Source organism: Pithys albifrons, chromosome 5, assembly GCF_047495875.1.
Source record: "Pithys albifrons albifrons isolate INPA30051 chromosome 5, PitAlb_v1, whole genome shotgun sequence".
Lineage (NCBI taxonomy): Eukaryota > Metazoa > Chordata > Aves > Passeriformes > Thamnophilidae > Pithys > Pithys albifrons.
The window spans coordinates 67050433-67067086 of record NC_092462.1 but is presented as its reverse complement, the minus strand read 5'-3'; the positions used below and the strand labels follow the sequence as shown (position 1 = coordinate 67067086).

The 16654-nt window shown below is 37.5% G+C and overlaps 1 protein-coding gene across 2 annotated transcripts in view; it reads left to right on the top strand.

Moving 5' to 3' along the window:
• CFAP99 (cilia and flagella associated protein 99) overlaps positions 1 to 16654 on the top strand; it is a 58212-nt gene that overhangs the window by 3788 nt on the left and 37770 nt on the right. For both annotated transcript variants that reach the window (XM_071556938.1, XM_071556936.1), the window contains exons 3-4: positions 10789 to 10933; positions 12972 to 13066. In XM_071556938.1, the coding sequence (XP_071413039.1) occupies positions 10789 to 10933; positions 12972 to 13066 (240 nt within the window). The remainder of the gene's footprint in view (positions 1 to 10788; positions 10934 to 12971; positions 13067 to 16654) is intronic.

The window sequence follows — 16654 nt, the reverse complement described above, 5'->3', positions numbered from 1 at the left end:
CAGGAAAGCAACAACCTTTTAAAATGGATCTGACAGTGATAGGGAAAACTGTTCCATGGCTGACTAATCTGTTCTGTAGTTTCTTACTCCTTCCTTCTAAATAGAAGTTTCTTACAGCCCCACCCATTTCTGTGTACAAGTGCAGTTCAGAGCTGACTCACAGGATCAGGTTCTCTTGCTTTGACGCTATAAGTGACCATCAGGACAGTGGGATAGAAAGAAAGTGGCAGTAAATCAATTATCTGATTCTAATCTAATACTGCAAGTAACCAGGCCATGATTTGCCAATATGTAGCTATAGTGACTGAAGCAGTTCCCATCCTTTCCTGCCCATATTCTGTCACCTGTTCCCATCTCTTTGTCCCCAGTGTCACCCTGACTTGTGCTGAGGCAGCTACTGGGTTGAATCAGCTTTAGAAAATCACAGTGATATTGTTTAGACTGCTATTGTCTGTGCACACTGTGTGTTATCAAACGACATTGTTGCAGCTCTGATTCCACACTGCCATGTAGCACCAGTGCTCATTTCCACTTCTGACAATAAGGTCTAAACCATTTCTTTCAGTTAGATGGTCTTTTGCATTGATTTTGTATGAACACAAATGACTAAAGAATATAAAATCATGGAGGTGTGATATGAAAAGCGGAGGCTGAGGTGGTGGCTCCATGCACATTCCTTGGGTTCTTGCTTTCTTAAACAGTTTCCACTCAGACCCCAAGTTTCTGCCTCTGCCCCCCTGCCTTGTAGTATTGGCATAACACTGTGTACATTCATATGTTGAATTACATTGGGGAACTGATCCAGTTTCAAAACAATCATTTTCCTCTGGGCAGAGAGCAGGTAAATTCAGCTACCACTGCTGCCAAAGTACATACTTGTAAAAATGTATCTTCAGATCATTGTTCTTCGCAGCCCAGGAAAGGTGATACAAAGACCAAATAAGCAGTAACCCCATTACAGAAACACGAATCTGAAGTTTCATAATAAATCTTTTATAAGGAGAAGAACGGGGAGAGCAGCTCATGCCAAAGATAAGGCAAAAATCACAGAATCACAGAATCATAGAATCGACTGGGTGAGAAAAGACCTCCGAGATGATCAACTCCAACCCTTGGTCCAACTCCAGTCCCTTTACCAGATCATGGCATTTAGGGCCATGACCAATCTCAGTATAAAAACCTCCAGGGATGGTGAATCCACCCCCTCTCTGGGCAGGCCATTCCAGTGCCTGATTACTCTCTCTGGAAAGAATTTTTTTCTGATCTCCAACTTCAATTTCCCCTGGCAGAGCTTGAGCCCGTGCCCCCTTGTCCTATTGCTGAGTGCCTGGGAGAAGAGACCAACCCCCACCTGGCTAGAACTTCCCTTCTTACTCTGGGATAGTTTCAGGTCAGTTACTACATAATAAGAATCCAAGAAAGTAAAAGTGAGGTCTGTGTTTACATAAAATTCATCTTTATTTCAGTACCAAATGGGTGATTATAATTCATCATGAAAAATTCACTTCAGTTCTTGCTTTTCTGTTTCATAACAGGCATATGATCCTAAAAATATTGAAGCAGTTTTCTACACATGATTTCCAGGCTTGACCACTTACCAGTTAGTCAGTATTAACTGATCCAAGCAGAAACTTCCTTCAGTTTGTATCCTGCTTAATGCCATCACTCTAAATCTGAGTAGATTCATGCCTGTATGTCCCGTGCTAGCAGCGTGACAAACAGCAAACCTCATCTTGTGCACTGACCACACAGAAATCAGCAGGGTCAGATTCCAAGAGCACAAATCTAAATAATTGCAAGACACAGCTCTTTATTTATTTTTTTTTACTGGCTTAGATGTGCAGTATATCAGACATGACTTTTCTACAAGTTACTATCTGCTGTTCTGTTAGACTTTTATAATTGGGCAGTAGGTTTTCATCCTCTAAAAGTGCAGTCAGATTCCAGTCGTTGCCAACACTGTATGTTTCATTCATAGTGCATGTCTTTATTTTATTTGGATGTTTGATGGTCTTTATGTCCATCTAATGTGATAGATGAGGTGTCTTGTTTAGTTCTTTGATAATCTGTCAATGACCCAGATAAAATATGCTCCTTCTCCTATTCTCTTCCTGTTTGGGGTTGTCCTGGTAAAACCAACAATTTTGGGCTAGATTATTTCCCTCAAAATAAAAAACACAGTATACACAGTCACTCCAAAATATGTTCAGGGGTGTTCAGTGCCCCACCAGCAGGAGCTGCAGGAGCCACTGTGAAGGCAGTCTTGTTAAGTGCCATATCCTGGAAATAAGAACCTCTGACAGCCACACATTCTCACCTAAACTGCAAGGAGCAAAAGACATTTTGCAGAGCAAAACCTTTGCCAGAATAAAGTAGGTTTTAAGAACAATATAAATGTACATAGGAATTAATTGAAAGTAGACAGAATTACTTCTTTAGAGAAATCAAATAAATAACATGAGGAGATGGTAATCCTTGGCTGATCAGAAATGGAGGTGACATCAGTAAAAAGTAAGAAATTAGAGGCAGAATGGAGTTGTTAAGCATCTTGACAGGCAGCTTTAGTTTGATGTGCTAGAATCAACTGTGAGATGGTAGGTGGAGGAAGTGGGTCAAATCAATGGACTAGCAGAACAGACTGAACGATGGCATTCCAGATGGTTGATTTGCTGAAGATTGAGTTAGTTAAACCCAGGACAGAGATGTTTGTTGCAATAAAATTGAAATTTTTGAGACAATACCTTAGATTCTTTTAGCTATGAAGTTACAGGAAAATACTACTTGAAGCCTACTGCCCAAAAAGAGTAAAGAAGATGTGCACATAAACTGGTTATGATATCCTGGGGAGTGGTCTGTGTGAAAAATGACCTCTGAAGTTATGGGCTTCATAGACAGGCAGGGTGGCAATAGCACCAATAATTGAGGAAAGAAGTAGCACGAGAGTGCTAAAGTTTTGTCTTCATATTGTTGAAATCAAGCTGACAACAACAACAAGGAAATGTCACAGAGAGAGGCCAGCATCCTCGACTGAAGTGTAGGCTTCTTATTTGTGTACATGATGAATGTGAATATGTTATGAAAGGAAGTTGGATGTAGTCCTAAGGGAGCAAGTCTGGAAGGCACAATCTGTCTTGATCCAAATATCCCTGTCATCTGTCTACCAGCGGCATGAGACCATTCTTGTGGGAATCCTTGCAAATTAAGGCAGTAAAAATGGCTGTTGAAGTGAGGCACAGGAAGAGAAGGGAAAGGAGGAAAGCAAATATATTTTTAAATTAAAGACTTTACAACATGAATATATATAAAAAGAAAGATGCATGAAATACAACGTGTTGAAGCCGTAGGGTGAAAATATTCTTGCTTTGCAGATGATAGTAAGAAGGAACTTGTAGATTTCCATATTAATCTTTCACTAACTATACAATTGGTCTTTGTTGAAAGGTGACACAATCCAGAGGTTTGCACAGTCACTCTTCAGCAAGAATTTCTTCTTAATTTTTAGATTTATGTAAGGTTAGGGATATACAAAAAGCAAAAGCCAAATTACATGATTTTGTGAAATAGTGTATTTTGCTCTTTCATAAAGTCTGTGTAGAAACTTTTATGTTTTGGCAGTGCACAATGGCTGTACTGTAGAGTTTTGGAATACTCTGTGAGCCAAATACTGGGTGGAAGCTAAAGATAAACAGAGTTCCATTCCAAGCTCCATCATCTTTTTATCACTGTCCTTTCTCTTACCCTCAAGTTTGCTTGCCCAGGCCTTTTTATTTAACCTGTCCCAGTAACATCTCTTCAAAAGGTTGATTCCACTCCTATTGTCACTGTGCAGCAAGTCCTGCTTGCCTCTTTGGTCTTGTTTCACTCCTCTCAAAGTTCTTGCACATTCAGTTCCAGTCTCTACTGTACCTGAATTGAATCAGAAATCTCTCTGTTCAAGCTGAAGTCCACCAGAGGCAGATGACTCAGAGAAGGTAGGCAAGGCAGGCTCTCTTCCACCAGTATGAGCTCCCAGACTGGCCCAGCATGGCTCGTCCCAGGCTCATCCTGTCTGTACACAGAATCTTCAGGGGAGTTTTCTGCTACAGTACAAATTGACACTAAACACATACAAGTGGGTGTTTTTCACTTCACAAAATGTGCATGGATTTTAATAAGAAAAGCAAAAGGACAAATTTGTAAGGCACTGCTGACCCCTGTGTGCCACTTTGAAAATACATCCCTACTTGTTTCCCTGCATTTGATTCAAAACTGCTTAGTATTTCCAAATAGCCAGGTAAAAACCTGGAAATATGACAACTTTCTGTCAAAAATCAGTTACATGTATCAGACCATGTGAGTTACTCTCCTCTTGTTCCTCTAGAATAACGTGGAAGGGTATCCATTAACTTCAAGAAAAGCAGAAGCAATCTCTTGATTATTATTATATTTATTTCTTAATGCATCTTTGTAATTCCATTCAGGGTCCTACCTGCACATATTCTCTGATTGCAGGAAATCTTGTCTCAAGCTTTGAGACAGAAATCTCTTTGGAAAACATTTGGGTGTACACTGATTCTGAGTATATTCCAAGTGACTGCCTGAAGTCAGAAGCATTGTCCTGTGCATACAATGGTGTACATGAGATAAGTAGTTTGCCATCTTTATTTATAGAGGAATGATGGCATTGGATACTGCTATCAAGAGGTATGGGTTTTTTCAGCTGTATGTGGGATTTAGCTTTACACAGCCCATTTATGACAGCTTCTAATCCCCGTGTGCTGCTTTGAAAAGTCACCCACCTTTCCCTGCATTTTTGTAAGTGAGGTATTTCAAGCAGACACCATATCAAATAACCACTGGGTCACATTATTCTTTTTCACTCATTGCACTTTGCAACCACTCAGTGTTTCAATATACAAATAGGAAATCAGTGCTAAAGGAACAGAAAGTGAATTTTAAAAAGAGGTAAACCATTACTCTGACAGTAGTTCAAGTCAGTCCAAACCACTGTATGTTTAAAGATAAAATGTTCTTTTTGTATGATGGAAATGTATAAAAGAATTGCTGAATGGCAAGTAGTTAATAGTGTTTAAAACCAAAGTGTCAAGAGAGAACATAATCTCCACAAGGCCACTCAGGAACTGAGAGAGAAAGACATGTTCCAATCTCAGTTATTCCAGTTCCTAGTTCAGGCTTCTGTGAACTGTTTACAGTGAAGTGAAGATACGAAAACTCACTGATTATTAGCCTCCTGTTTTTAGTGGAAAAAAAATGAAATATGGAAGGATTTTTAATTATTGAATAGAGGAGATGAATAACACATTACACTCATTAGAGTGTTACGATCAAAATCAGTCTAGTGGTGATTCTGTATGTTAAATATTTCTGCTATGTGTGAACTTTACATCATAAAAAGAATTTCTATTTGTTGTTTTCAGATTTTCTCCCAGGAAGAAAACTACACTTTGAGTTGTAATCCAGTTATTTACAATCTTTGTGTTTATTATATTGTAATTTATGATGTTTATAACATAATACTGGACTTGTTTTTCACTGCAGATGTTTTCAATAAGAACATAGGTTTATTAGCAATATGATGGATGATTCCTCGTTACAACAAACAAGGCCTCAACTTCAAAATAAGTCAGTTAAATGTTTTTACTTCGACATTGTGACCTTGTTGCTATTAAAACACAATTCAATTTGAATTACCCTGAATAACACATTTAACTTAAAATAATTCCTAAGTCTATCTCAGATCTTTAAATGATTAGTATTCACATTCAGATTTACATCTGTTCCTGTTATTCCTCATTTGAATGGCCAGATTACTTCTTGTTTATCTATCTAAATGCTTTTTAATAGTCCTTTTATCAGACTGATGCACTCCAGATAATATCTTCATTCTTGTGTACTAAACCCCCCTCTTTTTATTAAGCATTCTTCAATTAAATCTGTCAAAAATGATCCATATCCAGAGTGATGTTTCATCCAGTGTATGGTGTACATAAAGATACTGTTTCATCAGACTGTTTATAGAAATGGACTGCATCTGTGCATTTTGAAAAAAGATTAAGTTTAATACCTAACTGAAGCATCTCAGGTATTGTTCTTCCTTGTGACTTTAGAATCAAGCTTTAGTTATGATAACAAGAGACAGATTTTAACATGGCAGTTACCATGCAATGTTTGTGCCTTTCTTTATGCAAATAACTCACTTTATTTTCAGTGGAAATGTTTGCTTCAATTAGAGTTGCAGGATCAGAGCCATCATATTTGACCTTTCTACATCCCAGCTACTGAAAAGCTTACTCCTCTAAAATCTGAAGTGCCACCCCAAATTCACTGTTTGGCTCCATTATCCCTCTCATGTTGATAGCAAGATGAGCCTGTTTATGAGCTCTTCATTTCACAAGAACATGGTGTAATTTGGCACAACTCTTCACAGTTCTCATTTGTGCTGGTTCAGCTGTGTCTCACACAAGCCCACTCAACTGATTCTACTCAACTGTGAGCAGAATCCCCAAATGTCAAAAGTCATAGATTCAGTTTTAAATATGAAGATAATGTAATGCAAGAATGATAGATGTAGTGAAAAAAATCCTACTAAATTAAAGAAGTCTAATTTGTATTGTTAGTTACTGGCATAAATGCAGATTGGGATCTTTCTAAGGAAAGGGTGGAATCAGTTTTCTGCAATGTTCTGCTCATGTAATTTAACTACAAGGGAAAATAATGTTAACTGACCTCTTGGTGCAACATTGGTCAGCATTGTCTGCTGAAGATGAAAATTCTAGCTTGTGACTGCAACACAGATTGTGAATAGTAGAAGCAGGATATTTTCCTACTTATGCTGTAAGATCCAAGTAGTTTTTTTCCCCCACTGAAATTACTGGAAGCATTTTTGCTGACTTCAGACAGAAAGAAGTCTGGGTTCTGGTGACTGATTGAAAACCTGGTGAAGTCAATAGGAATATTTTCTTTCTTTTCCACAGCATTTTGATTAGATCCTAGCACTGATATCTGAAGCACTATAAACTGATCAGACTGTATCTGCAAAATGTGCATACTCTCCTGGAATTAGAGAGGTTCACTACAAACTATTACTCAGTTCTTTCAGAAGGTGAAAGCTATTTTATCTTTTCATTAAACATTATCTTCTTTCTACAATGTTTGTTTCACCTCAAACTGTATCCTTAGCCTGAGAAGTCTCAAATAGAGCATGGCTGATGTTCTTTTCCTTCTTTCTCTCCAAAAACAAGAGCTTTTCTTTCTCTCCTTACTCTTCTTTTTCTAACCAGCCTGACTATGATACAACCACGGTGGCAAAGCTTTGATTTTACAGATACTACTCTTAATTTATGCTATTTCTTGTACTAACCCATGCTGGAAGTTTATACAATCTCTTCTTTTCTTGAAGAAATTGCTTTGCAGCTACTGGTACGTGTCAGAGAGCAGGGAAAATACATCCATGGAAACAGGCTAAGGGCTTCAGGGATTTCTCAAAACAGGGAGATAACACCAATCAGCACATAATTAGACAAGAATCACATTTTTTCTCCAGGATCACTCAGGATAATTTCAGACAGAATAATTTTTTTTACAACTTAGGAAAAGCTGAAATTCAATACCATAGAGAGGACAGTTTCAGATATTTGTATCTGTTCAAGATCTGTTTTGTCTACTGATATTTTCAATATTTGGAGCACCACAAGTTGATTGCTTTGTTACTTTGACCTGTAAATTATCTGGCCTTCCTCATGCATAAGGGCTCACACATCCTTGCACACACAGCTAACTGCTGGTTGTTTCAGAGAAATGTGTGAGTTCAAGTATACATGAAAAGCTAAGAAGTTGCTCTGATGGACAGAACAGAGGCTCAAAAATTAGCATTTATTAACTCTTGTTGGCACCAATGACTTAGTGTGTTGCCTGGGGCAAATCTCTTACCTCCTTCATGCCATAGTTCCTGCATTTACAAAATAATATTAGCCAAAAGGAATCTCATTAAATGTAATTAATGTTAGTGAAATGTTTTGAAAACCTTATACAAAAGGTGCTATAAACATAGAATCTTTTGTATTGTACTGTTTCAAGATCATGTGACCTAATCTGAAATACATCCCACTGACATGAAGCGCAACATAAAGCCACTCAAAATGAATACATTTAGGAGTCAGTCCCAGAAATTACACCTACTTAACATATTCATTTCCCAAAGCAATTATTATTTCAGATATATAGATAAACTGTAAATATCCCTGAAGAAATTTGTAGAGGAGGTAATTCACTTTCTTTGCAGAGAGTGTCCTAACTGGGTTAAAGCTTTGGCTCGGTTTTTGACTCACTAGATTAACCAGCAACTGGCTCACCTTTGAGATTTCCTATCCCAGTACTCCTCCTTCTCAGTCTTGCTTAGTTGATTATGAGTTCTGATGAGATCACTTCCTTAGATGACACAGCTGCAGGCTGCTTAACTAATCTCAATTTTTACATGTAGAAACAGAACATTTAGTACCTTCTGTGGCTGAAAGCAGATTCAACTGATTGTAGTTCATGGTAATACTTTTTGGCTTGTGGTCCACAGAATTACCAATCAGTACTGATGTTCTGGGCACAGCTGTCTCCAGGCTGCCCTTCCTGTCACCTTCTTGCTTGGCTTGGGGCCGTGTAGTGATGTACTTTCTTGCTCAAGGAGTAGGCAAGAGTAAGCACTCACTTCTGTGTTTATCCTTAACTTGTGACTGACTGTCAACTCAGAGCAGTGAGAGTAAATGTAAATATGCAATTGCATTTTTATGCTGTGGTCTCTGCTGTATGGGAGATATGATTTGGGCCCTGGTTGGTGTCGTGTTGTTATCTGTTCACCTACTTTTGGCAATCTCTCCAAAGTACCTTTGAAAAACACAGGTTTGCTGTAGCACTTTATACATACATGGTATATCCAAGTACACGGAAGGTAAATGCAAAGATTCTAATAAAGATCTTGAAAACAGTTTAATTCCAGCTTTCTAGCAGGGATAATTGTGAGAGTCTTTATTGGGCTTATTTCCAATGGGCTTGGCCAGTTTTACTGTGGACTTTCTGTTCATTACTGGAGCTGCTATTTTCTGTGGATTGATCTGTTCGTGAACAACAGCACTTGCTCAAGGAGATCAATTATTTTAGATCAAAAATGTCACAATCCCGCTTTTACTGGAACTGCATCCTCTCACTTTGCCGTTCAGTTGTTTAGTTTTGCTTTTGCCTTTTGTGGTGAATTTTTCAGTATCTTGTATCAAATATGGGATATATCTATTTGATCATTAAGTGGGAGCTGAGATTTGTGGATTTTCTTAGTTTTATAAAACTACTTCCATAAATACTCATCCATAAAAGGTGCATTGGAATGGACTTGGACCTAACAAGAATTCTCAGTGCTTAGCAAGATGGAGTCCAAGCTTCCCATCAATTTTTTTTTTATGTTTTCAGATTCATTCAATCTCTTTTCTCTGTGTTTTCCTGGTGATATACACAAATTGGAAGGAATGAAACCTGCCTTTTTAGCAGGAGTAGTGAAAAAAGTTACACTTGCTCTGAAGGACAACCTGATAAAATAAGCTTTGAATGCTTCTCCATAATTTCTTACACTTAAACATTAGAATGGGAACCTTAAAGTTTTGCCTGACATTTGCTGGGTCTCAAAGCCCTGTACAGTGTCATACATTAGAAAACTCACATATTCCATCCAGCAGCCTCATTATACCCTTAAACTAGAAATGAATCACATTAGGGAAATAAAGCAATGGAGAGGGTGGCAGAGAGCCTCCTAGGCAAGGTGAACCTCTCATCTGATATATTATTGCCATTCAATTGTTCCCCCATCTCAGAGCTGTGGGAGAGATCGTATATCAAATATGGACTATGTGTTTTCAGAAGCAGCCCTTGGCTTCTCTCTTGGCTTCTTATCTAACCTCCTTAAATCAAAGGATCATTATTGTTTGTCATTTTGTCATAGCGTGGCTGTCCTTTTTCAATTCATGTAATAACAAACTGGTCTGGGCCTCAGATTTTATTGCAGTGTTTAAAGGTGGTTTATCTCATATAGTAACAGATATTCCAGAGGTTGTTTATTATGATTGGAGCTCTGTCAAGTTCAGGTGCATTCAAACTTTTGAAGGGGTTACGAGGTAGGATTCAAAAGGCATTCACTGAGCATCTGACTCTCCTGTTCTCTTGTGATATCGCATGAATATTATAAGTGACCAAGAGCAGAGCTGGGTAAGAAACAGTACGCATCAAAAAGAGTTCTTGCACTCAGGTTGTTTAAATTAGTCATATTCTCCAAACTTTTGTTTCAGGAGCAGTTAAGAGTCTTGTCCATAATCCCCGTTCAGCTCCTCCCTTCAATTTAGTCTCCCTAAGCAGCACAAAGGAGAGGTTTCCTACAGGAAAACTGAACTCTTACTGGAACTTTTTCATACAGTTGCCTAAGTTAATCATTGCTCATAGCTCAGAGACTTCAGATTTTCTTTGCATTAACTGCTGACATTCACACATCAAGGCCTTTTAACTGAGTGTGTATGTCAGCAGATAAACTGAACATTTAACATTGGGGAAGGTTACATTTTCCTTAACATGGGCAATTAGTTTGCTGGGACTGCCCATATTTGACAGCACTAGAAGTGCCTCAGCCCTACCAAAGGCACTGCTGTTTGTTATTCATGTTTTCCACTTTCTTCAAAATGACTGTATAATTGTACTTTTTGGACACAACAAACATTTTCTTTCCAGAATACATTAATCATTATTAATTTTCTATCCCTATAGACTCTTAACACGACAGAAGAAAAATTTGTATTGGATACACTAGCAGGATGCACAGAATATAAATCCTTGTTGGATGTGGTAGTCAATGCCTTTTATGCCCAGGATGGGAGATACTGCCTGATTTCTGAGCGCAATGTCTATATAGGTAAGTTGTTTTTACAACACCAAATGTGTTTATCCCAAAACTTTAAAAAATACCATTTTACTAGTGCAGATCATAGTATTATATTACATTGCAAGCATTGTCACTGTGCCTCGTGCAGTATGAGGTACAGGACTTTTCCCAATGTCCTTATGATGTGAAGTCTAAGCCCCAAATTTAGTCTTTACTCATACAGGTGTTAACTGGAATTTTACCTAAGAAAGTCAGGTAAGATGCAGATGGAAAAAAGCATCAGTGGAAGAAGCATCTTGGAAGTTTAACCATCCCTTTAAAAATGCTCTTCAGTGATTTCCCTTTATTCTTTCCTGTGCAACCTGTTACCTCTGCCATTCAGACACAAACTGTGTAACAGAGCTCTGTGTGCTGAGAAACAGCCCATCTCACAGTAGGCAGATAGGATTGTCTGTGTCCATACATGGATTTCTTCATTACTGACCTTTAAAATGGCATAATTAGACTTCTGTCTGTCTCCACGAGTGAAGTCAATTATTTCCCTTCTATTAGTTGCTTGGTTCAAATCAGTTCCAACACATCTACATCTTATAGTATGACCTAGTTAATCAGGGTAGTTACTGCTCCAGAAGTTATTTCAGGCACTGAGAAGTACATTAAAAATTAATTTTAAAAATATTTTTATGCTATGCATGTAATACATTCTGAAGTTGATTTATTAAGTCCCTAAATAACTTGGGATCACAAATCACACTGGCATTGGTTCTCTAGGTCAGATATGTTCAGATGCTTTGTAGATCCATTGAAAAGTCAATTTAATTCAAAGTGGTTGAAAAATACACTGAACTTACCTAATATAAATATATCTACATTTTATATTTTAAAAGTTACAAATTTTTTGTGGCAATTCTCGTTGCTTCTGTCACAGTCTGGAAATGTACAGAAATCTAAATCAAATAACAAACAAGAGAGAACTTAAACTGTCAAAGATAAAATTATGAGTGTATTGAGTTTATTCTAAATGGCAATGCTTCATTGTCTGTTTCTCCAGAGCCATGTTTTTCATTGTCTGGGGCACATAAATTATACCTTTAAGCTGAGTGTTGCTATAATTGGATTGTCAGGACTGGTCCACTCAAAAGCCTCCATTAATCATAGCTGAGGGTAGCCCCCAGAATATTCTCCTTTATCAACAAGTTGAGAGTCTAAGGTCATTGGCTTACATTTTTTTAAGCTGCTTGTGATTCCCTTTGCCAAGCTGCATTGACACTTAACTGATCAAAGCTGCTTATAAAGGCTGTTGCTATGTGTGAGCAGATTTGAGTTTAATAAAGCTTGTAGGAGATAAATGTATATTCTGCTAAGACTGCTTAAATATGTTGCTATACTAAAGCACACGAGATTGAAGGCTGACAATATGCTGAGTTGGCTGCAGCCCATTGGTCAGAATTTACTGATTTTGTCATTGCTGTTTGGTGTCAGCTAAAACACTGCAGTGCAAGTGAAGCCTGAGGGAACACAGTGTGGTCAAATGACAGCTGATACAGGAGCCCATGAACTTTACAGGTCTGCAAAAATTTCACAGTACTGACTGTGCCTCTTTCTGATTCATAGAACAGAATCATAAATCATTTGGTTGGAAAAGAACTCTAAAATCATTGAACTGTGTAGTTGTCAGAGAGGGGTGCAAGAAACAGGTTTCCAGATTTAAGAAGTTGATTTTATTCTAATTCAGAACAAAAACATTTTATTCCAATTCAGAACAAAACCAAGGATTACAACATCTTAGACAAAATGATCACTTGGAAAAACCAGCAAAATAAATACTAGAAACATGGCTTTTTATGTTTAAATTTCTTTTTATGCGTAATGTTATTATACAATGAATTTGGAACAGAAGAATAAGAGCCAACCTTTCTGAAAACATTAAATACAAAGTATGTTTAAAAATTCACTGTCAAAACTCTTACAACTAAGGTAACAGTCTAAATCCCAGAATATACTGAGTGTAGGGTGTAAGTTTATTAGAATTGCCTGCTGCATTTTAAATGTATGTGTCTTTTGATAGTTATCTGTTATCTGGCTACATTTCAACTAGAAGAGCTTGGTCTTCAGCACTTCAGCAGAATTGTGAAATCCTTGGACACTGCAAAAATGCAAAAGGTAATGAAAGTAAAAAACATTGAAAAAATAATTGTCTCTTCATTGTGTTTGATTAATCAGATGACTTTTCTCAACTTTGAGAATAACTTAAATTGAGAAACTTAAGTGTTATTTTCTGTTTAAATTCAGAAATTAAATTAGTATTTTGTTATCACAAACCACTTCAGTTTCTATACTTACAGGGTGATACTCATATTCAGTCAAAGATCAAGTTAAAATATATTTTCTATAACCTGTGAAGGTAGAATAATCACCCAATTTACAGTTCATGTGATTTTCAGTTGTCCCTCTAACGTGCACACTTACTCTTGGCTCTGCTCACATTCTTTCCTTGACTGCAGGCAGGAGAAGGTTTTTCCATACCCAACAAATCTGAATTAAAACCTGAAGTTCCTGCTGATTAATGTTCTTTTTTCCCCTGAACAACCCACTACCACTTGTGTTATCAAGCCTGTTGTTCTTCCATCACTTTTTCTCCTTTCCAAAGACCCATGGCTCACTTGGAGCTGTGCATGTACCCAGTGCCCCAGTACACCATGCAATTGTCCAAACCACTGCTGCCAATCAGAAAGAGGGACAACAAAGTTCTGCCTGCCTTTCCTTCTCTGCAGTCGTAAATTTGGGGTTCACTCCACTATTTGTTTGCTAATTTTCATTAAGTCTGTAGAAATATAAATATTTTCTGCTTCTCTTTCAAAATCTTTGAAAGTGCTCATTATCTTAAAAGCTGTGTTGTAAAGAGGGGCAGAGGGATAAACTGAGTGGCAGTGCTTTCTCATAAGGCCTGTTTTCCTAGGAAAATGGGCTAAAAATTAAAATTACTGGTGACACAGCATCTGTACCCTGTGATCATCCAGATGTTTCAAAGCATAGTCCGAACATGCTGTTTGAATAACAAACAGGGAATTAAAGAGACAGGGAAATTTTAGTAATTAATACTCAAAAGGCTAAGGTTTATCCTTATGGTGATTACTTTGAATGTTCATGTGGATGCCAGTGTCTCTTTAACGAATACAGTTGCTTTGCAATATATAGGGAGAGAGCAGGTCAGGTTGTCTGGTTTTAGATGGACTTACTGTGGGATGGTTTTTATTAATTCCATTCAGAGACAAAAATTATATATTTCATTAACTGTTAGAAAGAACAGAGAAGTGGCTGGAAGAATTATCATAATCTGGTAGACAGACAAATCACTCTGTCTAAAATGCTCTCCCAGCCCCTTTGGTAAACATCTGAGACACAAGCATTGGATTGGATGCATCTTGAGCTCATTCAGCTAGCAACACAATTCTCCCACTTTGTGCCAGTTATCCCTTGTGGATTCCATTCACCTAGCTTTACATGGCTTAAGCATCAGTGCCCTGATGTTGTAGTTTAGATAATTTCTCCTTCCTTCTCTGGAATGACTTTTCTGATAGGAAAGAGCCGTGTTTTCCAGTGGTATGCACCTGCCACTTTTCCATCCTTTAGATGTAACTTCCCTTAAGTGTCTTATCACATCCTCATCACCATGGTGCCTGGTTTTCTTCTCTTGCTTTAGAAGAGGTTCTTTGTCTCCAAAGTGATGGCAGATTATATTAATGCACCTGCAGCAGAGGATTTAAAGCAGCATTTTCTCCCCCCAGCAACAGAGACAAAAACAGCAGAAGGCAGATCTGCAGCCTTAGCAACAAAAGTTGTCAGAAATTTGGGATTCTCCTTCAGAATGCTGACCTGTAGATTTTGCCTGATGTCCATTGTGTGTGGGTTCAGTTAAGATACTAAAAAAATACTCACATATACTTACCTAGGATAGATACACCATAATAGAAAAATAAATTCAGCACATCATAGGCTGAATGAAATTTCCTAAATCATGCAGGTAAACCTTGCTCAAAAGAGTAGTCTTCAGGTGAGTGAGATCAATTCTGTGAGATTTAAAACCATTCTCTTACAGGACTGTGTGATGGAATCCATTCAACTCCAGTCATAGTGTTTCCCTATGTTTGATGCAAGTTCAAATATTTTCATTTAGGCAGAATATCCAGACAGAATAATAATGTTATCTCACACATATCTCTCATCTGCTTGAACAGGGAATTATAAGCTCTTATTTTGTAATATTAAGAACACATTCAGCAATTCTTTATGGTTGTAAATTACACAACCACAGGATAAAATCCCATTTTGTAATTTTAGTGTGATTACCCTTCTAAGAAATTAGCTGTGCATTGCTAGCTCAAACCTATTTTTCTGTTCTGTTACTCATACATGTTATTCTTCTGTATTCATTTTAAAGTTTAAGGATTTGTGTGTTAGAGAAAATATACTGTTGAAACAAAAAAATTAATGTAGAGCTCAAAACAGCTTTAAAATTTCTTAATTGCCTTGTAAAACGTGCAAAATACATAATGTTTTCTTTCTAGCATTTAAGAACCTGTTTTGTTCTGTTTCATGTTCTGATTGCTTCTACCATCTGCTCTAATGAACTTCTGAGATCTTCAAAGGAATATCACTACTATCATTAAGAACTGGGCATTGTACTAGCTATTATGATGAGGTAGGAATAGTAGGACAAGATCAGCCTCATGGGGGATAGGGGTAAAACCAGTCCTAGTTGGGTCAGTAATGGTGTTCTCAGGTAGTGACTGATCTATGTGGAGAAACAGAACCTGCTATTTATTGCAGTTACTTCCTTAACTCAAGAGAAGCTTCTGTTGTGAATATAAGTTCAGCTCTGCAAATGCCTACATGGATGTAAAGATAATACTAGATGGGAAAACTTCCCATTTTTTATTTATTTTTCAGAAATCTGTACAATCCCCCTGTGTAAAAATGCATTAAAAGAGTATTAGCAGGGTATGTTCAAATTCTCAAAAGCAAGGTATTAATTCAGCCCACCTGTCAAAATGCATTACAAAACAGTCTTTAATTATACACTCTTGTCTTACTACAGCCAAGTACATTAAAATAGTAAAAATAGCTACAGTTCATTTTGTAATGCCACATGCTGTAATCCCACCACATCTAGAAGGGAAATGAATCTTGGTTACCATGCTCTGGAACATTCAAGACAGAGTAGCAAGCAGAACAGTGCTGTTACTGAAATGAATGTCCAGTGACTTCTTTAAGGAAGCAGATGCTGATGGTACCCAAACAGAAATCTGAGACACCCCATTTTGCTGCCATAAAAGCAACAACCACTAATACGTGGTTTGCCACCTGTGTCACATGTGAACAAAGACAAAACAGAAATATAAGGGCTTTGTCCTAGTGATTCAGTTCACAAAACACAAAATTTTCTATTGTCAGAAAAATCTTACTCGGAAAGATCTTATTCTGCCAGCATTTGCCCTCTGTGACAGGGATGTTCAAAACTAAGGTTGTGGACTATGGCTCAGGCACACTCTGGTCAGAAATTATGTCAAGTCATCCTTCATTGCCATTTGCAGTGCCTGGATGACCATTCCAGGGCTGCATTCCAAATATTCTCTAGTATGATGCATATTGTGCCATGTCCTTATTGTAGCAGTGCTTTGGGGACTGTGAATAAAAGAGTAAAAAATATACATCACAGTGTTGATATCTGGTTACACAGTTAACCATTCT